The 22,066-nt window shown below is 32.6% G+C and overlaps 4 protein-coding genes across 6 annotated transcripts; all 4 read left to right on the top strand.

Annotated features, from left to right (window-relative positions):
- Window positions 1-3,775: 3,775 nt before the first annotated feature.
- LOC111304777 (Ribosomal L5P family protein) lies at window positions 3,776-5,595 on the top strand. The gene is made up of 3 exons (XM_022901707.2): window positions 3,776-4,060; window positions 4,146-4,346; window positions 5,060-5,595. Exons 1-3 carry the CDS (start codon window positions 3,800-3,802, stop codon window positions 5,396-5,398), a joined length of 801 nt encoding a protein of 266 aa, XP_022757442.2. The 5' UTR covers window positions 3,776-3,799; the 3' UTR covers window positions 5,399-5,595.
- Window positions 5,596-5,814: 219 nt separating this feature from the next.
- On the top strand, window positions 5,815-9,406 carry LOC111304776 (sphingoid long-chain bases kinase 2, mitochondrial-like). 2 transcript variants are annotated; one of them, XR_016331764.1, is made up of 12 exons: window positions 5,815-6,298; window positions 6,409-6,485; window positions 6,760-6,813; window positions 6,949-7,008; window positions 7,183-7,260; window positions 7,461-7,507; window positions 7,603-7,643; window positions 7,755-7,839; window positions 7,933-8,047; window positions 8,200-8,322; window positions 8,423-8,602; window positions 8,922-9,406. XR_016331764.1 is itself a non-coding variant. In XM_022901704.2 (12 exons), exons 1-12 carry the CDS (start codon window positions 6,112-6,114, stop codon window positions 9,049-9,051), a joined length of 1,098 nt encoding a protein of 365 aa, XP_022757439.2. In that variant the 5' UTR covers window positions 5,815-6,111; the 3' UTR covers window positions 9,052-9,406. The 2 variants fall into 2 exon arrangements, 1 of the variants encoding a protein (XP_022757439.2); XM_022901704.2 differs by having other exon boundaries at window positions 8,423-8,523.
- Window positions 9,407-10,164: 758 nt separating this feature from the next.
- LOC111304775 (CAAX prenyl protease 1 homolog) lies at window positions 10,165-16,139 on the top strand. Of its 2 annotated transcripts, XM_022901699.2 has the most exons (14): window positions 10,165-10,375; window positions 11,493-11,640; window positions 11,756-11,840; window positions 11,926-12,021; window positions 12,164-12,229; window positions 12,364-12,462; window positions 12,652-12,765; window positions 12,866-12,976; window positions 13,375-13,437; window positions 14,073-14,165; window positions 14,755-14,868; window positions 15,102-15,173; window positions 15,284-15,349; window positions 15,667-16,139. In XM_022901699.2, exons 1-14 carry the CDS (start codon window positions 10,270-10,272, stop codon window positions 15,781-15,783), a joined length of 1,350 nt encoding a protein of 449 aa, XP_022757434.2. In that variant the 5' UTR covers window positions 10,165-10,269; the 3' UTR covers window positions 15,784-16,139. The 2 variants fall into 2 exon arrangements, with proteins under 2 accessions (XP_022757434.2, XP_022757437.2); XM_022901702.2 differs by lacking the exon at window positions 14,073-14,165 and having other exon boundaries at window positions 10,219-10,375.
- Window positions 16,140-18,006: 1,867 nt separating this feature from the next.
- On the top strand, window positions 18,007-20,839 carry LOC111304773 (putative serine/threonine-protein kinase At1g01540). The gene is made up of 7 exons (XM_022901698.2): window positions 18,007-18,776; window positions 19,213-19,317; window positions 19,420-19,542; window positions 19,650-19,820; window positions 19,968-20,097; window positions 20,183-20,392; window positions 20,467-20,839. The coding sequence occupies exons 1-7, from the start codon at window positions 18,211-18,213 to the stop codon at window positions 20,629-20,631; spliced, it is 1,470 nt and encodes a 489-aa protein (XP_022757433.2). The 5' UTR covers window positions 18,007-18,210; the 3' UTR covers window positions 20,632-20,839.
- The last annotated feature ends 1,227 nt before the right edge of the window (window positions 20,840-22,066 follow it).

Here is a 22,066-nt window from a genome sequence, read left to right as displayed (position 1 = left end):
TTTTTTACATTTAAAACTTAATAACTAATAATAATGCATAATTTCCATTTCTTTTTTATTTCTTTGATTAGCTGAAGGTTTTTTATTTGTCTTCTTCGAATTTTAGCATTTTTTTAAGCTATATGTAAATTTAACATAAATTTATATTGAAACTTATAATTATATTTTGGTCGATGGTCACTATGATTCAATTTAATTCAAGAGATTAAAGTCAAAGCATAATTTATTTTTATTTTATCTAAAACATTTCAATATTCGATAATTATTTTGAATCTCAATTATTCAATAATCAAATTAAATTAGACCTATAATGAGAGTCAAGATTTTTTAACATCTATTTTCTCAATTTATAAGATTCAAAATAAAAATTTTATTTTAAAAAAATTAAATTTTTTATCGTTCGAATCAACAAACGTTGATAAAACACAATTTATTTAAACATTAATCATTGTCAATGACCCGAAAATAAAATATTTTCTTACGGTGAATTTTTTTTCCAGTATGATGATTAATATCTATATTTACATGGGTGAGAGCCTACACTTGTCACTTTTTTTGCATTTTTTTTTTATTTTCTTTCCACATTATTTTCAATACATAAAATAAAACAAATATATATTAAGTTTATAATTAGCAAATGTAACGTGTTCGTGTTTAAATGGTTTAACGTGCAATAATTCTACGTGAATAACAGTAGGTTATTTAAAGAAAAAACATATTGTTCATGTTGAAAAACTTTTTCTGCAACCTCAAGTAAAGTGAGAGTGCATTGATAAGAAAGCTGATTAGCAGTTCAATCACATAAATAACAGTATATGGTTGATATTATTATTGGTAATAAAGATCTGCTGACCAAACTCTTTTTATTTAAAGGTAAAATGGAAAGCGATAACTTTCAAATGGAATAACAATCAACAAGATCTGAAATCTATTTTTTTCCTTACTTTATTGCTGTTTTTCTTTTAAAATCATGTCCAATATATGCATGTGATGCTTAAAACTCAAGTTTTCCTTTTGTAAAAGTGATGATTTTTTTTTTTTAAAGGTGAAGTTTTCTTTTTTTTTTTTTTCAATTGTAAAAAATTGGAAACAAGGTATGCATTTAATGTCACATTATTTTTAGATAAAATTTATATTTAATACATTATTAACATATAAAATTTATATATTATAAATGAATCAAATGATATCATTATATTAATAAAACGAATAAGATAATATCATTTTATTTTAATGATTAATATTTATTTATTAATGATATATTATTATTTGATTCATTTATAAAATATAAATTATATATATTAACAATATATTAAATATAAATTATTTTAGATAATGTCAAAGTTTAAGAAGATAGATAAAAAATTAAGTTGGTAGAGTTTCAATCTATCCAATTAAAAGAAATTTTGATATTAAAAATATAATTTTGTATTAAATAAATATTAAATGCATCAAATATTTAATAAAAATATATATTTTATTCAATGAAATAATCATTGAAGAATAACTTAGTAGTCGAACCTGTTCAAATTTACAGTTACTAAACCCAACTTTATTTGTAACAAAGTTGAGCTTTCAGCGATTGATAGAACAAAGTTTGAGTGTGTTTATAATACGTTTGGGGTTTTGGATTATTTGTGCGTACTGTTTGGAAAAGTGCTTTGAAATGCGTGATATAAAATATACCTTATATATAACAAGGAAAATGATGTTAGCTCTATTAAAATAAAATCGATTATCAAATATTATTTTCTAATTTAAACCTTATTATATACATAAAAAATTAATCTTATCAAATTTTAATTTGAAATTAAAGTCTTGACTTTTTGAAGTTTAAGATTGTCACCATGTTCACTTGTTCTGACTTCGTCGTCATAGAAAAGGATTTTATAAACTTATTTTGATTAGAACAAAATAAGAATCAAGTCGAGGAAGGAAAAAGTTGGGAAACTTTTTTTTTAAAATAAAATGAGAAAAAACTCATTATACTTATAAAAAGGATATATTCGATCATAAATGAACTATCATTAAACATTTATTAAATAGATGTTCGTGCGTTATTACATGTTAAATTTTTTTTTATTCATTATTTTTATTAATTTTACCTACTTTAAAGGTAAAAAATAATTTTTTATTGGTATATGATCCACGTAATATCAAGTTTTTTAAAAAATACATTTATAAATAAAAAATTAAATAAATAATAAAATATATACATTTATATATATCAATGTAATTTGAAAAAAAGCATTCAAAAATTACTTTTAATCCATCTACGTTTTATTTAAAAAAAACTTGACTCTGATTGATTCGATATTTTTTACAAAAAAAAAATCATACCATATCAAGAAGAATAAAAACTTATTTGATATTAATTATTTTATCATATTTATTAATAGTTTCATTTTGTTGTAAAATTGATTTAATTAAAAAATTAAATAAAAAATGAAAACAATGAACAAATGGAGATGCTTTGTGGAGACTTACCTTAAATTTGTTTAAAAGATTATGATTTAATTAAAAATTAATAAATAAAAAAAGAAAAAGCAAACATTTTTTAAAAAACAAACCGAATGGGATTGAAACAATAAAATACAAATTGTTTTACGTATCAATCAATTATTTTTATTGGAAGATTTATGTAATTAAAAAAATAAAACAACATAAAAATCAAATTAAGGGTGCCTCAATCGAGGTTTTTTAAAAAATAAATTTATCTAAATAAAAAATAAATATAAGGTGTCCCAATAATATATTGAATGAGAGTTAAACAATAACCAAAATAAATAAAATTTATAAAATGAATGGATTGTATATTGTATAAATATAAAATTTTTTTATTAAATAAAATATTAAATAATAATTTTATTAATATAATATATATAAATATAAAACAAAATAAATAAATATCAAAGTAAAAAGAGAAAAATAATGAAATAAGAAAATAATATATATTTTCAATAGTTAGATCACATGAGTCCCATTTTAACAAAAGTTTTAAATTATTTTAAAATATTAATCTAATAAAAAGCAAATAAAAAATGTAAATAGAGAAAAAAAATAACGTGACACTGATACACCTTTAATATTAAGTGGGTCAAAAAATTAAGATATAAATAATTATTTATTAAATATATAAAAAATAAAAAAAACATGTAGCATATCATTGATATAAAAAAAGATTTAACACAAAAATTTATTTTAAAAAAATTATTAAATATTTTTTAAAAAAGTAAAAATGAAAATTTTGAAATCAAATGAATTTCATAAAAAATAATTAAAAATATTTATTTAATATAAAAAATAAAAAGTAAAAAGTAACAAAAAGACCAAAAAAATTGAAAAGAAAAATCAAAGTACCAAAAGTTTTTAAAAAATAAATCCACAAAAAAAAAAGACGACGACAATGTGGAACCTGGTTACATTAAAAAATTTTAAGTAAAAAAAAAACAAACATTAAACAATTTATTTACATTTTCACATTTGTTCATTCCGTCCTCCTTATTTCATTTATTGCCCCCAAACTTAGCAGTTTTGGCTTCTACTTTTTTTCTTTTTTTTTTACTTCTTATCCACTCTCGTTCACAGAAACCTCAATTCAAATAACCGCCCTTCAGCTTCCCCCCCAAAATTACGAAAAAGGCTAAAACTCATACCAAGCACTTTCAATGATTGGCATTCTCGTAAATAAAATAAACATAGATGACATTTTCCAGCACACCAAAACCCCTTGCGGTGAAGTTCCACATATAATATAATCGCCCAATGATGGCGAAAAAAACCAATCCATTCTTTTGTCATGGCGTGTCCTTCGCTTCTACAATCTACAGCGTCCTCGTTTCTCGGCCATTCCCCTTTCTTTTCGCCTTCTTCGTCGGCGCGCCTGCCGTACCGCAACCGCAGAAATGGATACGGCGGCGTCGTTTCCGTTAAGGCGGCAGGCGAGATTGTGTTGGTGGAGAAATCGGAAGCGGAAAAACCCTATCGTCTGAAAACTGCTTACCTAGAAAAAATTGTCCCTTTGCTTAAAGAAGAGTTCAACTACACCAATATTCACCAGGTAATAAATAATGATTTTAAATTTTTTTTTGGGGGTTCGATTTTGGTTTACATACTAATATTTTTGAGTGGGGATTCTGGGTTAGGTTCCAAAGATTGAAAAAATAGTAGTGAATTGCGGGATTGGAGATGCTGCCCAGAATGCGAAAGGTTTGGAAGCGGCTATGAATGAGATGGCAATGATTACGGGGCAAAGACCTGTGAAGACGCGAGCTAGGAATTCTATTGCTACTTTCAAGATACGGGAAGGCCAGCCACTTGGAATTGCCGTTACGCTTAGAGGAAACGTATGCAAGCTTGCTTTATTTCCCAATATTTAAATATGAATTTATATATATATATATCCTCTGGAGTATTTTCGTTTTTTTGATATGTTTCTATTTCACTCCTCTAGCCGATGGGAGTTATGTGATTCAATTCCTGTTTATGTGTCGAAGATTGTGTTGGTCGTGAGGTAATCCCCACATGAATATTGTGTTAGTGATTTTACAAGTATTAGTTGGTGGTAAGCAATAGCAGTAGTGAACAGCTGATGGTAATTGCAGAATACATCAGGGAAGAGCAAAATTGACAATCAATGAAAGAATTTATGTTCCGTTTGCTTAAAATTGCTTTGGAACACTGGTACTGAATGGCTTGGAAGATATTTTGAATTCTTTAGGTGATAAATTGTGGATATTATCATGACTGTGATCATTCATATTCGTCTACGTCAGACACATCATAGGAGGGGTAAAAAAGAAATAAGGAGATCATAACTATGCTATGCTTCTTGATTTAACCTACCTGAAGATGCGGTTTAAAGACTTTGTTTCAGTTATATATTTGTGTTAATTGCTAGCCATTGCCACCAGAATATCGAGATTTCAACTTAGTTGTGCTGGTGTGGTTCTCATTGTTGCATTGCCAATTTGCTATGTTGGTATCAAATTACATCTACTCCTTTTGCACATTTAAATACTGATATCTTTTGCTGTATCTTTGGTGGTTAATTTGTCAGGTGATGTATTCATTCTTAGATCGGCTCATTAACTTGGGGCTTCCTAGGACTAGGGATTTCCAAGGTTTAAATCCTAATAGTTTTGATGGACATGGAAATTACAGTATTGGAATTCGTGAACAGAGTGTCTTCCCTGATATCAGAGTTGATGCAATTGGTAAACCCAGAGGAATGGATGTTTGCATCAAAACGACGGCCAAGTCTGATAAGGAAGGTCAGAAGCTATTGGCCCTAATGGGTATGCCTTTTAGAGAAGGAGATGGTCCTGTAGTCCAACAACGCAAGAAGAAACTGAAGCCTCACCACTTTCAGAAGAAGGGTGGCAAGGGCCGGAGATGAGAGTTTTCCCTGCTATAAGGCAGAGGATCTTTGTACCATTTTGTTGTAATTGCATCATTGTCAGAAGGTAATGCCCTAAAGAATGATGTTAAATAATGCCAGATAATTTGGTTGTATTGTATCATTAGGGAAGTTTCAGTCAGGATTCAATTCTGTAGTCTTAACCTCTGAATTCAATGTAAAAGAATATTTGTCAATTTTTTTGGTCTCATTTCCATGGAAGAATGGTTTCAGCTGAACTTCAGGGTGCTTTTCCTGTTTTTAGCCTTGTTTCTGTTCCGGTCCAATTTCAATTAATGTTGGTTTGAATTGTTCCAATTTCAATTAATTTAACTCAAATCCACCCCTTAATTGCAATTGTATAGCTTGAATTAGGAAATGCCATTCTTTCTCTGTTGTGTTGAGATTAAAAAAGAAAAAAGAAAAAGTTGAAACAAAAGATAGAAAAGGGTCAAAATGAAAATTTTAAAAGTCAAAAGGTAGAAAGTACGAAGATTTAACCCAAGAGATAGGACCCACGGTCCTTAGTTTCATCGCCGTCTCTCGTAATCGTAATCATCGCTAATCAAAGTTAATAGACAGAACAGGCTGCCGTCGCTAAATTTCGTTTTTTGTAGATTGAGTGACGCTTGAATAAAAAAAGGACAGGATTCGCTTTCGCTGCTTAAAAACGGGGAAACGGGGAAACGAATGAAAGAGCTTATGAAACAAAGATGGTTTGCTATTATTATCATATAGCGGCGTCCGTTGGGGCACGGTTTTCGATGGCCAACCCTTCGGCGTTGAGAGCCGAGCATTCCATGGCTCCTGATCTGTCCTCCGACCATTCCGTTTTCCGCGGTGGTTCCTCCTCCTCTCCTATCCGCCGTCGCGATCTCGTCTTCGTCGTCAATCCCCGAGGTTTTTCTTCCTCTTGTTTTTTTTCTCTCTTTTTACTTTTTGTTTGTTTGTTGAGAAAATCTTTTCCCTACCGAATTCTTGCGCTTGTTTGAATGATGAATTTGGAGTAGGTGCTGATGGGAGAACCGGTAAAGAGTGGAAGAAACTGCTTCCTTATCTCCGATCTCGCCTGGCTAGTGATTATAGCGTGAGTTTGCTTTTTCTTTTCGATTAATTTTTGCTCATTTAATTGCGCAATTCATTGAATCGTTCCTTTCTTCTTAGATGCCGTTTGGCATTAATTCTTTTTTTTTTTGGTCAATGTCTTTTAGTACTCAAATGAGAGTTCAAATTATATTCTCTGTTTCTTTTTGGGGTGAAATTTCCAGCATGTATTCCAAATCTCTGTAAATAAAATTGCTTAAACCAGGTTAGTTTATGTCGTGAAACTAATAAGAATATTTTTTTGTATGTTGTGGCAGATATTTGAATCTTTGACTTCGGGTCCTTCTCATGCAATTGATATTACTAGGGAGGTAGGAATTAAGGGCCTCTTTTACATTTTTTTCAATTGAGACAATGATATTGAACTTGGTTTAGGTTAGCTATGGAAGACTTTGAGTTAATAGTCCCTATATTTATCGTGTAAGTTAATAGATAATGGTTTACAGGCTATAAGGGAGGGCGCTGATGCTGTGATTGCAGTTGGAGGTGATGGAACTCTTCATGAGGTGCAGATTTTTTTTTTTTTTTCATTTTAGCATATATAATCAAATATGGTTCTGATATACCACCAGTAATCTTATAGTATCTTTTATTTTCTCCTTTTTTTTTTTGTGTTTGCATACTTGTTTTAGAAGAGCAAATGATAAATTGACTTATCTATTTTGGCTTGTGATAAGCAGGTTGTTAATGGGTTCTTTTGGGATGGGAAACCTGTTGCTAATCAGAAGATAGAGGCTGTTCATTCAACTGCACTTGGTGTATGAATTACCATTAAGCTCTTTTTTTAAGCATCTCTCTCTCTTTTTGTTAGGATTGTGGTTAGGCTCTGATGAATGATAATCTTGAATTTATGTATTTCTTTCTCTTTAATCTTCATTTGCAAGCTGGAATTCTTTTTTGGATTGCTATTTTTTGCATTTTTCCAAAGAAGATATAACCATATTGTACCTTCTTGCAGCTCATTCCCTTGGGGACTGGGTCAGATTTTGCCCGAACATTGGGTTGGTTAGTTTGTGCTAATCCAGTCTGGATTCATTTGTTACCAACTTTTATGATAAGATTGCTTTGTCTCAAGTGTTTGTTGTTTTATCTTTTCTCAGGAAAAATGACCCCTGTGAAGCCATAGAACGCATTGCTAGAGGTATTTTACATGCCTCTTTCTGGATCCTTTTCTCCCCATGTTAATTTTTAGTAAATGCAAACTGGAGAAGCTTTTATTTTCTTAGGATTTGTTGATGCTGCTGTATCTTAGGGGTGAGATCACGAATTGACATTGGTATCATTAGCAGAGAAGGGGAAGCATCTCATTATTTCATAAATGTTGCTGATATTCATCTGTAAGGTTAACTTGGTTATTTTTAGAATTAAGCCTCGATAAAACATAAGCTCATCTTTCTAGCATCACTGCTGTCTTTTGTGGAGTTTTGCAGGAGTGCAAAGGCAGGTTATTATGCTTCAAGGTACAAGAAATTTGGCAACTTATGCTATGTTATTGGTGCATTGCAAGCTTTTATTGGGCATCATAACCAGGACCTTAGAATCAAGGTCAGCATTTTTAGAGGTCTGAAGATTAACAGTTCCACTTCTGAAAGTTTTCTATTTGCTGATCCACTGGGTTATGCTGTAGCCCTTATCATGATTATTTTCAGATGAGAGCTTTAAGAGTTTTGACTTCATAAAAATAATTTCACATCCAGGTGAATGGGGGTGAGTGGCAAAAATATTCTCAAGTGACAGCCCTCTGTATTGGAAATGCAAAGTACTTTGGTGGTGGCATGAAAATTACACCAAATGCTGATCCTCACAGTGGAAGTTTTGAGGTGAAATAGTTTTTCTGTTCATCTCACAATTTGATTTCTGGTTTTTGATAATTCTGAGGTGCCATGATGGTTTTTTTAAGTTTTGCTTTATACTTTGCAGGTAGTCATTCTTCAGGACTTCAAGTGGTATGACTTCATTCTAAAACTGCACAAGCTATACAATGGAACACATTTGTCATTGAAGAATGTGACATCAAGAAAGTAGGCGCTCTATCTTTTTGGTCTTGCTGCATTATTCAAGTATCCTTTCCACATTTCTTTTCCCTTTTTTCTGATTTAGGTGGGTTCTCTTTCAAGTAACTCAATTGTTCATAATCTTCTCTAACATTCTTTTTTCATGTTGGAATTATTCTCCTCCTAAACACTTAATCACCATTCTTGTTAGATGGTTTTCCACTCAAAGGTTATGGAGTCACAAAAAATTTAATTACTATATCAAGGTGTCAATGGTCTTTGCACGAAAGGAGCAAAGAAGGATTATATGCCGTCTGTTGAATTTGAACTGGAGCTTGATGTCATTTAGTTTTTTAGGCGGCAACCATCAAGAGATGGTATGCAATATGGTTGCTTACCATTGAAGCATTTTTCTTTTGTTGCAGCGTATATACAATCGAAGTAGATGACATTTCAGGCGGTGGCAGCATTTTCATTCAGTCTGATGGGGAACATTTAGGATTTCTTCCGAGGAAGTTATCTATTCTACCTGCTGCTATTGAGATGATATGCTGACATGAACCCTGGAAAAACCACTGTTCTTGATCCAAAACAATCCATGTTACCAATTTACTCTAAAATTATGCATCTCCATGCAAAAAGTTGAGTAGGACAAGCAAATAACGCCATCAACATAGTAACGGAGATATATGGGACAGAATACCGGCAGACAATGATAGGGATGAATCATTGAGTGGGTTCCTTTTCTTTTTAGTATCTTTCCATTTGTTTACATTCAGTAAATTTTGAGACAAGCACAATCACTTATCGGTGCCTGGGAACTTGTTTTACATTTGTTTCGTGTAATTTGTTGTCTTGCCAATGTTGACATCACTTTTGTTACAATGATGTGCATTTTTATTACCGGGAACTTAGGTGCCTATAATCAAAAGTAATCTCAAAGGAGATTATAGTTGATAATTTCCGCCACATTCTCAATAGATAAATAGCCAAGAAAAGATGAATCCCCATGGGTGCTTCTGGTGGCAAGGGGTGTACTCTAGCATAATCGAGCATATACAATTAGAAGTTGAAGGTTGAATTTGATTTGAAATTCACTATTTGAAATTCGATCAAATTTTGATTGACTTATAATTTTCAAACTTGAGATCAATTAGAGATAAAAATTAAGCGATTTAAGTTTACTAATTAAGGTTTTAAATTTGATTATTTGTATTTAAATTTGAATTTAAATTAAAATAAATAAATAAAAATAAAATAATAATTTTTTAATATAAATAATAAGAAATATATATTAAAATATAAAAATTCTATTATACTCATCAATTACCTAAATTAAGTATTAAGATGTTTTAATTTGATTTATTTGATAAATTAAATTTCTTAAATTTGAATTTAATTTAATATAATTGAATCGAATTTAAATTTATTAAAGATGAATTTAAATAACTTATAAATATAAATATTGATGTATTATTTTAGCCCTTGGAACTAACCCGAAATACGGAAACCAAGCGCCCAAGCCCTTGATCCATTGCCTTTAACGGTTTGAATTAAAAATAATTTCTGTTTACTGTCGTAATGACCTTTGTATTAATATTCTTACAAATTATTTTATTAGGGAATTTTAAAAATATTTAATTTATCTTTAAATTCTCTTACCATTTTGCGTTTAATCTTTCGAACCCGCATCTTTCTAGTCTACTGTCATACACGTAAAATGATGGTCGGGTCAAAGCGGGTTTTAAAACCCGTACCCGTCTATCCATTTATATGTTGCCGAAGACCGTAGCAAAACCCCTCCTCTCTCTCTCTCTCTCTGGACTCGGCATTCTTCATCGATACGACATGGCGTTTCCGTACATGGAAGCTGTTGTTTGTACGCTCTTCTCTTTTTTATTCGCTTTTAAGCTTGAATCTACCCCTTTACTTCACAGATTTATTCTTACTTTTCTTGCTAAAACCTGTTTTTTTTTTTACTATTTCTCACGATATTAAAAGTTTCTGCTTGCTTCTTTTTTTTCTTAATTTTTTTCTGGTTTGGATTTTAATTATTCAAGGTTTACGCTGTCATCTGGGTTTTCCATTTTTTTTCTTTTGTGTTTTCCTATTTATAAGTTTCTCCTGTTGTTCTTGAAATGAACTGCAAAGCGCTTCTTTTTCTTTTTCTTTTTTTTTTTTTTGTTAATTTTCATAGATTAGTTATAATATGCACACGAATATATTTTCTACTTGATTGCTAGTGATTGAAAAATCTAGGTTTTGAAGCTGGATTCTAAGCATCTTTCGAGTTATTTTTTTAAACATTTTTATACAAAGAGAATATGCGGAAATGAGTTAAATTATATCCACAATTTCGGTAAAATGTTTTGTTTAGTGATTGATGGTAGGGGCCAGGGTCGATCGACTAACCAAGTAGCTTACATGTTGCAAGTAACTGTACAATTATGATGATGAAGCTTTTCCTATGAAAGAATCAAAATATGTTACTTGCACTTACGCCATGTTGAGACGTTTTATGTATTGAGTTCTTGGGTTTTAGAAATGATTGCATGCTTGTGTTTGTCTTGATATACTTATTTTGTTTGTATCTATTTCTTTACCGTTTATCTTCCTGTTGGTTGGTAAAAAACCTGAGGAACAGAAGTAAAAGGACAATTCCAAATCTTTAGGCTTATCTTGTTGCTGGAAACTGAGTGTTGAACTTAAAACTCATTGGTTATGAGGTCCAATGATTTGTAAGGGAAAAAATTTCAATCTCTGAATATGTTTTCTTTTCTTGCAGTTCTCTGCAATGCAATCTGTTTGGCTTTCACTTCTTCTGTTTGTAAAGGCATATGTTGTGAGAAAATACATGGCATAGATTTTGAGACTTTTTCATGTCTCATTTATTTATGTTTTCGAAGACATTTGGCTTCTTGTGCTTTTCAGCCTGGTTGTTATGTCATTTAGAGTTTGTAAAAGTTCTCTGTCTCACTTAGCCCTGTTGTTTACAGGTTTTATGATATTAATGTACTTCTTTGAGACTTATCTGGATCTGCGCCAACATGCTGCTCTCAAACTGCCGACTCTTCCAAAAACATTGGAAGGAGTAATCAGCCAAGAGAAATTTGAAAAGTCTCGAGCCTATAGTCTTGATAAGAGGTTGGTTTTGTTATTTCTATTGATAATTTACAAGACTTAATATCATTAGGGGACAGTCAAGCTTCCTTTTAACTTGACTCGACATTGTCCATGATGTCTCTCTCTTAAATTTCAGCCACTTCCATTTTGTTCATGAGTTTGTGACAATCTTGATGGACTCTGCAATTTTGTTCTTTGGTATATTGCCTTGGTTTTGGAAGGTGAGTGGCTAGGTGTTTAAGTGGATCCTCCCGTTTGTTGATTTTTTTTTATCATATTTGTTTTTTTAATTGTTTTTTACTGCAGAAATCAGGAAATTTCTTGCCTTTAGTTGGTCTAAATGCAGACAATGAAATACTGCATACCCTTGCATTTTTGGCTGGTGTTATGATATGGTCACAGGTAAATTTATGATATTACCTTTGACTTCTGGATCCTCTAATACATATTCATTGCATTTGTGCAACTAATGATTTTATGTGATACTCCTTTAATAGTCAGATCAATTGCATTGACTGTTTCTTTTGTGATTTTTATTATGCAGATCACTGACCTGCCCTTTTCTCTCTATTCAACTTTTGTAATTGAGGCCCGACATGGTTTCAACAAAGTTGGTATTCTTAATCATAAATCTCTTCCCTTGCTGTTTTGTTTCGTTGATCACATTTTGTTTTGGAATGTTTGTAATTTTAAGATTACACTTATCTCGCTGTTCGTAACTATTTTCCAATGTTTTTTTTTCAGCAAACAATATGGTTGTTCTTTAGGGACCTTATCAAAGGAATGTGTCTTGCAATTGTACTTGGTCCACCCATTATTTCTGCTATTATTGTGATGGTACAGGTAAAATTGGTTACATTTTTAGCATTTGGTCTCTGTTGGAGAATATTACCGGTATTTGCTATAAGAAATTGAGAGTAATTGTTAGCTTAACTTAACTGCAAGTTTTTACTGCCTTATTTTCTCTCTGGTCTTTTTGCTATTATGTAATCCTTTTGTCATTATGCTGAGTCTTAATTTTTTTGATTGCAGAAAGGAGGTCCGTATCTGGCTATCTACCTTTGGGCATTTATGTTTGTCCTTTCTCTTGTGATGATGACACTTTATCCTGTTCTGATAGCCCCACTCTTTAACAAGTTCACTCCTGTAAGTATTTCTAAATCAGTGTCTTAGTTTCATTCAAGCATCTTATTTTTCTGAAATCTAATGATTTTTGTTTTGTCTGGTATGATGTTGTGAGAAATAGCTCCCTGAAGGAGAGCTTAGGCTTAAGATTGAGAAACTTGCTTCCTCCCTCAATTTTCCTTTAAAGAAGTTGTTTGTTGTCGATGGATCCACAAGATCAAGCCATAGCAATGTAAGGATTCCACTCTTGTATTGTACATCTGTTGGTTCTCTCTCTGGATTCCTTTTTCTTCTCTACGCCCTTTTGATGTAAACTTTGGAATTTTTTTTTCATATTGTATCACCTAGGAATACATTGTATCCTTCCTTTGCAAAAACAAGTTATGGAAAGATTTGAACTGATAGTCTGGTAGTGATTACTTCACTCTTCTTACTTTAAACTCATGGCTGCTATATATACTAGGAACAGTATTGTCATGAATTGGTTAATATGGTGGATGACAGTAAGGGATGCAACAAACTATATATATTTCAATTTGATAATATTCATAATTTCAATCGCATTGAGACTGATTTGCAGAAGTGCTTTCGTCATCCCATTTATGATTCATTGTTTTAAACATCATGCAGGCCTATATGTATGGGTTCTATAAGAACAAGCGTATTGTCCTTTATGACACATTGATTCAGCAGGTATGGATCTAATAATAAATACAATTTTGTTGTCATCTATTTTGCTTATCCTTTCCTTTCTTTGGTAGTTGTTGCAACTTATCAGTGTCTTTGTGTTTTGATTCAGTTGGACGGTTAATATTATTGCCTATGTGCCTTGATAATTTTCTTCATTGTGAGGCACACAAGACCTTCCCAGAAGATAGATTTTTGTCTTCTAATCTTCAGTTCAGGGTCAATTTCTTTGCAATTCTAAACCTTATTTCTTCTCCTGTTGAACACAATGGCTTTTATGAGTCTGACCGTAATTTGTGCCTTTTGCGTTGTGCATGTTTTATTTTTAGAACAAGCATATTGTCCAACAATCTCAGGAGACTTGCAGTTTATTTTATAAATAATCTAATGCCTATGCTAGTAGATTTTCTCTCACAGCAAACAACTTTAGTGCTTATATATGACATTATATGTAAGTCAATAACATTTGTCTTGATTTTGATGACTCATTTTGACTTAACACAGAAAACTACCACAGAAAGCATTTTTTTCCAATTTATGGAGGGAGCTGTGCAAATGATAAATTATCTCCTAATTGCCTGTTTAGTGGATGCTCCCTTAACACTTAGGAAAGGTCTTATGTAATCAGGTATTTTTTTCAGTGCAAAAATAACGAGGAAATTGTAGCTGTTATTGCTCATGAGCTGGGGCATTGGAAGCTTAACCACACAATGTACTCCTTTATTGCTGTGCAGGTATACTGTGGTTGTTCTCTTGTAAGCTTTTCTTCTATGGAGAAGAAAAAAAACAAACTCTAAGCACTGTTTTTTTTATTTATTCTTTGAATGAGTGAGGACCTTCTTATGACTATCTTATAGTATGTGACTCTTTGTTCAGGTTATAGTGTCACAGCAGGGTGTCATTAAACATGATTGATAAAGCAATTTTCTGTTAGAACATAATTTTTTGTTATTGTAAGTTTGAAGAAAAAGTTGTTTAGGTGTTCTTGGCGGCTAAGCTTACAGTTACTTTGGGCTCTGAGGTTGAAGCTCTCAAACCTTGTGATAGTGCTTGTCAGCAAGATGATCCCATATCCATTCTCTGGCACTAATAGATATAAGGAAGATGAAATATCGAGACATGTCAATGAGTCACAAGTCAACTGCCTAAGCTGCAAAAGTAGCAATTTGCTACTTAATGTAAAACATGATCTATTAGTGGCCTGGTTGTCATGTTATGCTAGATTTGTCATATTTAATTAGAAGTGGGTGTTTCTAATTTCTTGCTTCAGCGACTAGTGTCTAATGCCCTACCTTTTTTTTTATATGTTTATTTCAATTGCAGATTCTTACATTTTTGCAATTTGGAGGCTATACTCTGATCAGGAACTCAACTGATCTTTTCCGAAGTTTTGGGTTTGACACACAGCCAGTACTAATTGGCCTTATCATATTTCAGGTACTAAAATATCAAAACAATGTACTGTCAATTGAAATACCTAGTCTAATAATGGAATGTGCTCCATGCATAGCTAATCTCTTATCAAGGCTGTAGACACCTTGTTTAATCTGTTCCATGTAAATAGGATTGAAGGCTATGATTCATTGCATTGTTATTCTTTTATCATGGAATGGAAAAGAATCGTTTGCCATATAGCTGTTAACCATTTTCTCTGACCTTGTGATACGCAGCACACTGTAACACCAATCCAACACCTTGTAAGCTTTGGTCTTAATCTTGTAAGCAGATCATTTGAATTTCAGGTAACTTCTCTTTGCAGAGAATGATTGGTTTTTAGTTTTGGTGCGGTTCTCTCTCCCTTTCATTAATCTTCTTTAGATTGATATTAATCTACTGTATTTTCTTTATGTAGGCTGATGCCTTTGCTAAGAAGCTTGGCTATGGATCTGCTTTGCGTGCTGGTCTTGTGAAGCTGCAGGTGAATTTCTAGTGATTTTAACTTTCCTTTGAATTGGATTCTGCTACGCTATTTCAAATACAAAGTGTGCTTCATTCCCCTTAACTTCGTGCGAAATATTTCTAATAATAATTAGTAACTAGGACACGTAATTTGTGATATACAAGTATGCGAAACATTTCCTTCATCAATTCTTATCATTCCTACTTTCTTCATACTTGAGTTTCATACATTTCAGTTTTGTGATGGTTCCCTTGTTGCTAACTGATATTACATCGACATGTTATACAAGTAATATGCAAGGTTACTAAATTAGAGTTTTTCGTGTCTTTTTTCAGGAAGAAAATCTGTCGGCTATGAATACAGATCCGTGGTACTCTGCTTATCACTATTCTCATCCTCCCCTTGTGGAAAGATTGGCTGCAATTGATGAACATGACAAAAAGGAAGACTGATATGGAGGAGAAACATCTAAACTGGCTTTGGATTATTTCATTTCACTGTAATATTTCTTGATCTGTATCGAGTTGCATCCAGGCGCTAAAAAGCACACTTGTTAGTCAGAAACCTAGTTTACAGGAACTAAACAAAATAAAAAAAGGGAAGAGAAAGTGGTTGGAAAAAACATGGAATGCAACAAAAGCAAGCTTTGACTAATATGTTGTGTTCTATTTCTCCAGTCTTAAGAGTTTTGTCTGATCTGCAGGTCTATTTGAAAGTGGGAAAAAAAAAATCATGTTTTGGGGGAAATACTTAATGTATTATTACTATGAAAGTTGAAGCTTAATTGATGGTTTAAACCACTTGTGTATTTTTAGTTTCCTATGATAATTTGATTACCGTCATAATTAGACTTAAAATTTTGTGTACTTTTGTTATATAAAATATTACTAATTTGCGTATTCTTACATGATTTTTTTAAAAAATATTTTATATAAAAAAGGTATTATAATATTTTGTTGACATAAAAAATATAAAATATATTTTTTATTTTTATTAAATTTATATATAATTTATATTAAAATTTTAAATTATATTATTTTTTTATATATTTTTTCAATCATTTTTATATTATATTATTGAATTATGTTTTAAATTATTAAATATAAATATAATTATACGCCTCTATTATTGTTGAATAATAAAATCATAATACTATTACTAAAAGGCCTTTTTACGTGATTGTGAATGATAGATTGATAGTGCAATAATGGTGCGTTTTCTTTGTTCCTAAAAAGCTTCTTAAAGAATACTGTCTTTGAAGCGGAAGCCCCACACAAAACACTTATAATAAATCATTTTCGAACCATTTTAACAGAGCTTTTTCTTAAACTAAGGTATTTAAAAATCTTTATTCTCAATGTGGGATACTTTTATTCTTATTTCTTGAAACAGGATATTTTTATATTTAATTGCCATATAAACCTTTGACTTCTCCCCTTACCCTGTTTTTCCATCTTTTTTGTCTTTTTTCGCCTGCTTTTTTACCCAGACTGATAAAACCCAAAAACATGCACTACTTTTATTAGATTGCCAAATCCTTCACAAAGCCAACCTTCAACACAATTCACTAAAAATTTATTAAATCTCACTTGAATCTAACTATCCTTTTCAAAATCCTCTCCACTAAACCACCCAAAAATGACAAAAATAATTCTAGGAATGATGGTTGGCAAACAGCTTGGCCCCCTGACATTTCTCTCAAGAATAGAGCCAAAATCATCTAAATAGAAGTAGAAAGAGGAAGCAAAAAATGAGAGGAAAAACGATGGTGGTGGTTTGTATAATTTGAAGAATTTGAAGAAAGACTATAGGTTGAAGAAACAGAGAATCCATATTGAGTTTTTAGTTCATGTTGTTATTATTTTTTTTTAACTAAATGGGTTAAACTTGGAAAATACATTTTTCCGTGTCGATCTTTATGTTAAAAAAGTGCAGTTGAATTGTTGTGCTTCATTGCTTAAAAGAATGTAATTTGTCAATTGACTTTAGCTTGAAGGCTCAGCTTTGGTTTAATCTGTTAGCAGTGTTTGAGTTGTCAAACGTAAAATTAAGACTAAAGTTCAATAGATAAGGCAACTGAGAAATGAAAGAAAAAATGGAAGGAGAAAGAAAACCCTTCAGCGAGAAGTCAAGCACATTTACATGGCAAAAATTATCCTTTTTTAAGAAATAAGAATAAAAATAAAGATTTATAACCACCTGCATTTATAAGAAAAAACTCCATTTTGACATCCCATTATGTAGTGCTTGAATCTCTACTATTTTTCTTCTGTTTTCCTTCTCATCATCGAATTTCTGAACTCCTTTTACGTGGGTCCTACTCAAGGTTGCTTCGACGCACACGCCACATGAAGATCTGATTATTTCGAATTGATCTTGAACGTTTAATGACATACACCCCCTCCTTTGAAAAGCTTAATACATCTGCATGTGTCCTATAATTTCCCTTTAACGGTCATCGCCGACTCAAATTTATCCACACTTTTTGTCCAAAATAGAAAAAAAGAGAAAACAAAAGGACAATCTCGTCATTTCAGTTGATTACACAAATCTGTAATCCAATTCCAGCTAGACAATTCACAGTAACATTTTAAATTTCCATTAATTTAAGGAAAAAAAAAAAAAAAACAGAGGCAATCTTGTTTAAAAGTACAGAAGATAATAAAAGAAGAGTTGCAGTAGTGGCGAGCATAAAAAAAAAAAAACACTCTCTTCTCTTTCTCTCTGTTCCCATTTTGCTTTAAATATTCTTTTGATTCTTTTTTTTTTCTCTTCCTGTTTTTGATTCCGATTAAAACGTCATGTTCCCGGCGAAGCTTATGTAGCCGGAATCTTAAACTGTTTTGGAAAACGGAGAAAATCCCCCTCCAAAAAAAGAAATGTCTGTGTACGACGCGGCATTTGTTAACACGGAGCTATCAAAGCCGACGTCGATTTTCGGGTTAAGACTATGGGTAGTGATAGGGATTCTTCTTGGTTCACTCATAGTCTTGACTCTGTTTCTTTTCTCACTTTGCCTCACAACACGCCGCAAATCTCGCAGACATCAACACCTAGACCCCACGCCACCAATCTCCAAAGAGATCCAAGAAATAGTCCAACACCCGCCCCCACCAGATCTCCACCATAGCGCCCCTCCGGTGCCGGAGATTCAAGTGGACTTGGGAAAAGTGGAGCACAGAGTGGTGTTCTCCAGTGGGGAAAGTAGAGGGCCAACGAGTGCGGGTGCGAGTGTGAGTGAGACGGCGTCGTTTGGGAGTGGAAGTGTGGGGCCGGAAGTGTCTCATCTTGGGTGGGGAAGATGGTATACTTTGAGGGAACTAGAATTAGCCACCAATGGATTGTGTGAAGAGAATGTGATTGGTGAAGGTGGTTATGGAATTGTCTATCGTGGCGTTTTAACCGATGGAACTAAAGTTGCTGTCAAGAATTTGCTTAATAACAGGTGCCCCACTTTTTATTTTATTTAATTATGGCTTTTTTGGGTTAATAGGTATGCGATTTTAAGAAATTAATGTTCATTTCAGGATTCTCTATCTTTGATTTGGTCAGTTTTGTGTTATAGTAATTAGTTTCAGCTTAATTTGATTGCTAAGAAACTAAGATCTTTTTCCTATTATGGAATTGATAAATTCATGCAATAGTTAGCTGCTTCATTGGTTTTTTTTTTTTTTTTTTGTGTTTAAAATTCTTGCCTTGTGTTGGTTAGAACTTGTGCTGTAAAGTGTAAATAACACTGCTTTTTGAGGCAAAGAACTCATAATTAGGCCTGGATGATAATGTTTTCTGTTAGACTTTTGTGGAATCTTTTTTTTTTGTTTTCTTTATTACTTTTTTGTTATAGATTTACGTTTCATCAAAGTAATCAATCGATCTTTCAGGGGTCAAGCTGAGAAGGAATTTAAGGTGGAGGTGGAAGCAATTGGGCGTGTACGACACAAGAATCTTGTGAGATTGCATGGGTACTGTGTTGAAGGTGCATATAGGTAGTGCAATAATCTTCCACTTTGAGATTGAGGGCTTCTTTTTTCTACTCTTTTATGAATAGTGTAAAGAGAAGTGACTTATCATCTGGGTTTGCTGTTCAGGATGCTTGTATATGAGTACGTTGACAATGGGAATTTGGAACAGTGGCTCCATGGCGATGTTGGGAATGTCAGCCCTCTTACATGGGATATACGTATGAATATCATATTGGGAACAGCAAAAGGGTACATCTGTTAGAATCGTATTCTTTAGTTCATGTATATTTGTTTATAAATTCTCTATTGATTTGTGATGGTTCTCATTCTGGTTGTTTTTTGCTTTATTGTTGCAGTTTAGCTTACCTTCATGAGGGTCTTGAACCAAAGGTTGTCCATCGGGATGTAAAATCTAGCAACATCCTACTTGATTGCCAGTGGAACCCCAAGGTTTCCGATTTTGGGCTTGCTAAACTCTTGTGTTCTGAAAGGAGTTATGTGACAACTCGAGTGATGGGAACATTTGGGTTGGTTGATTTCCACTTTGCAGTATTGCACCTTTTTTTTCTTTAATTAAAGAGTAATCATTATGAACGCATACATGTTCATTAACTGATGCTGTGTAGTTTGTTAATCTAAAGTGGGAAAATCACTATTTTTTTCTTAATTTCCAGCTATGTTGCTCCAGAATATGCTTGTACTGGAATGCTGAATGAGAAGAGTGATGTCTATAGCTTTGGTATTCTTATTATGGAGATTATTTCTGGGAGAAGTCCTGTTGACTATAGCCGACCACAAGGAGAGGTTAGATTTATTAAATTTCCTTCTTCAGTAGTCTAGTGTCACAGCTTCTAATGTTGCTAAGTTGGAAATGACTGAATAATTGCAGGTGAATTTGGTGGAATGGTTAAAAACCATGGTTGGAAACCGAAAATCTGAAGAAGTAGTTGATCCTAAGTTACCTGAGATGCCTTTTTCAAAAGCACTTAAACGTGTACTATTGGTTGCTCTTCGATGTGTTGATCCTGATGCAACAAAGAGGCCAAAAATGGGGCATGTTATCCACATGCTTGAGGCTGATGATCTCCTCTTCCGTGATGTAAGCACCATTTGCATACTATCACATTATTTTCTTCACAAAACGATCTAAATTACCTTTATCTTGTTTTGTAGGAACGTCGAATTGTAACAGAACCTTCCAATTCACATTCCAGTGATCAGCAAACAAATCGCATTGCTAAAAAATTAGGTGATAGACAATTTGATGGGGCCTCAGCTTCCGATACAAGTGAAGGTGATAGCGGGAGGAACCATCACCAGCCATCTAGGTGGAGATAAAGCTATCAACATTTGGTGACTAACAAATTTAAGCCTCTTTTAAGTTTTTGAAGCTTTTTTTTCTTTCTTTATTTATTTTTCTATTAGTTCCCCAGTATTTTGTTGTATCTCCAATTATGAGAAAAGAATAATCTGCATTTATTTTATGTTTGGATGAATTTGTATAAATTGATGAATTCATAACTCTTATACCAATTGTAATTGATTATCTTGATTTGTTTGAAAGTAAAAAACTTATATTAGGATCACGATAAAAAATTAGTTTTCCTATCAATCTTTTCTTCTGTTTGAAGATCAGTTAGATATTTTTTCCCCCTAAAACTTTGCCATGGTTTTTGCAATGCCTGGCTTTCCAATTCTCAGCACCATCATTGTTAACCCTCAAATCAGATGGCATAGTGGTCGTGGACCATTTATTCTGATATTTGCATTTGCATCTGCATCAGTGCCAATTCCAACATCGGATGGACCCAGCGACAGGCTAATTTGATGGAAACGGCCGCTTTATTCATGTGGCTTTTTCTAATCCCTGTTGCCTTGGTGGAATTAGTCCGGCTTTTTCTAATCCCTGTTGCCTTGGTGGAATTAGTCCATCTTGCTACGAAATACAGGATGTTTGTGTTGGCTTGTTAGATTGGTTTCACCGTCAATGCCAGAGCATGCTTTCGACCATAGAGCCTAATAACGACATTTGGCATGATGGAGTTAAGCTGGTTTTGCATGTTTCTGGTGGACCCCTTTGCCTTTGGTGGCATTTCGACAAATCTTGGTTGGTTTCATACTTTGATCATCTCTCGGGACCTGGTCTTATCCAAATGTTCTATTGAACCTGTCTTCTTATCCTGTTTAATCACAACTATTCGACTAGTTGTCCTTTCGGCTCGTTGGCCCCATTCTTTTATCAAGTAATGTTCTTTTGCTCTGTTTCGATTCTTCAGCCCATCTTCCACAGCTAAAAACTAAAACCTCCTTCATTCCCTCGACCATGTTACGAACTGACACTTTCTCATTTCATAAATCTTATTCGGTTTAAACCATACTTTAAAGTCGAAACTTAAAAAAAAAAAAAAAAAAAAGCTTATTATAATGATTAAGATATGTAGGGTTTGCGGGCAGTTATGGTTAAACAAAGTCTTAAATTACTTGACGCATTATCTAGCTTGTGATCTAAATTTGGTGTGCTATCATGTGATGTTTGAATGGTTATGGGGAAGCGTATTATTTTGCCTATAAACAATTATAGGGACGAGACAACGATTTTAATGTTCAAAACCCTTCGCAGGAGACATAGGCAGAGCTTATCTGATGAATTATGGGGTTATTGTCTCTGACTATAATCTATTGATATTTGCATCCAAAAAGGCATAGATTTTCATTTCTTGTTCTTACTTTTCATAGTTACTGATCTTAATACTATAAATTGCCATTATTTTAT

The sequence above is a fragment of the Durio zibethinus genome, chromosome 21 (assembly GCF_047325235.1).
Source record: "Durio zibethinus cultivar Kanyao isolate XHJ-2024 chromosome 21, ASM4732523v1, whole genome shotgun sequence".
In the NCBI taxonomy this organism is placed as follows: Eukaryota; Viridiplantae; Streptophyta; class Magnoliopsida; order Malvales; family Malvaceae; genus Durio; species Durio zibethinus.
Note: the sequence above shows the minus strand (reverse complement) of the source record. Positions and strands in the feature narration are given on the sequence as shown.

Bases quoted from the DNA above. Each gene is read 5' to 3' on its own strand.
- LOC111304777 (XM_022901707.2), top strand. From the start codon at position 3,800: ATGGCGTGTCCTTCGCTTCTACAATCTACAGCGTCCTCGTTTCTCGGC. The intron at 4,061-4,145 runs GTAATAAATAAT...ATTCTGGGTTAG, and splicing joins ACTACACCAATATTCACCAG to GTTCCAAAGATTGAAAAAAT. The intron at 4,347-5,059 runs GTATGCAAGCTT...TTAATTTGTCAG, and splicing joins CCGTTACGCTTAGAGGAAAC to GTGATGTATTCATTCTTAGA.
- LOC111304776 (XM_022901704.2), top strand. From the start codon at position 6,112: ATGGTTTGCTATTATTATCATATAGCGGCGTCCGTTGGGGCACGGTTT. The intron at 7,261-7,460 runs GTATGAATTACC...ACCTTCTTGCAG, and splicing joins TTCATTCAACTGCACTTGGT to CTCATTCCCTTGGGGACTGG. The intron at 7,840-7,932 runs GTAAGGTTAACT...GGAGTTTTGCAG, and splicing joins AATGTTGCTGATATTCATCT to GAGTGCAAAGGCAGGTTATT.
- LOC111304775 (XM_022901699.2), top strand. From the start codon at position 10,270: ATGTTGCCGAAGACCGTAGCAAAACCCCTCCTCTCTCTCTCTCTCTCT. The intron at 11,841-11,925 runs GTGAGTGGCTAG...TTTTTACTGCAG, and splicing joins TATTGCCTTGGTTTTGGAAG to AAATCAGGAAATTTCTTGCC. The intron at 13,438-14,072 runs GTATGGATCTAA...TATTTTTTTCAG, and splicing joins ATGACACATTGATTCAGCAG to TGCAAAAATAACGAGGAAAT.
- LOC111304773 (XM_022901698.2), top strand. From the start codon at position 18,211: ATGTCTGTGTACGACGCGGCATTTGTTAACACGGAGCTATCAAAGCCG. The intron at 18,777-19,212 runs GTGCCCCACTTT...TCGATCTTTCAG, and splicing joins AAGAATTTGCTTAATAACAG to GGGTCAAGCTGAGAAGGAAT. The intron at 20,098-20,182 runs GTTAGATTTATT...GAATAATTGCAG, and splicing joins ATAGCCGACCACAAGGAGAG to GTGAATTTGGTGGAATGGTT.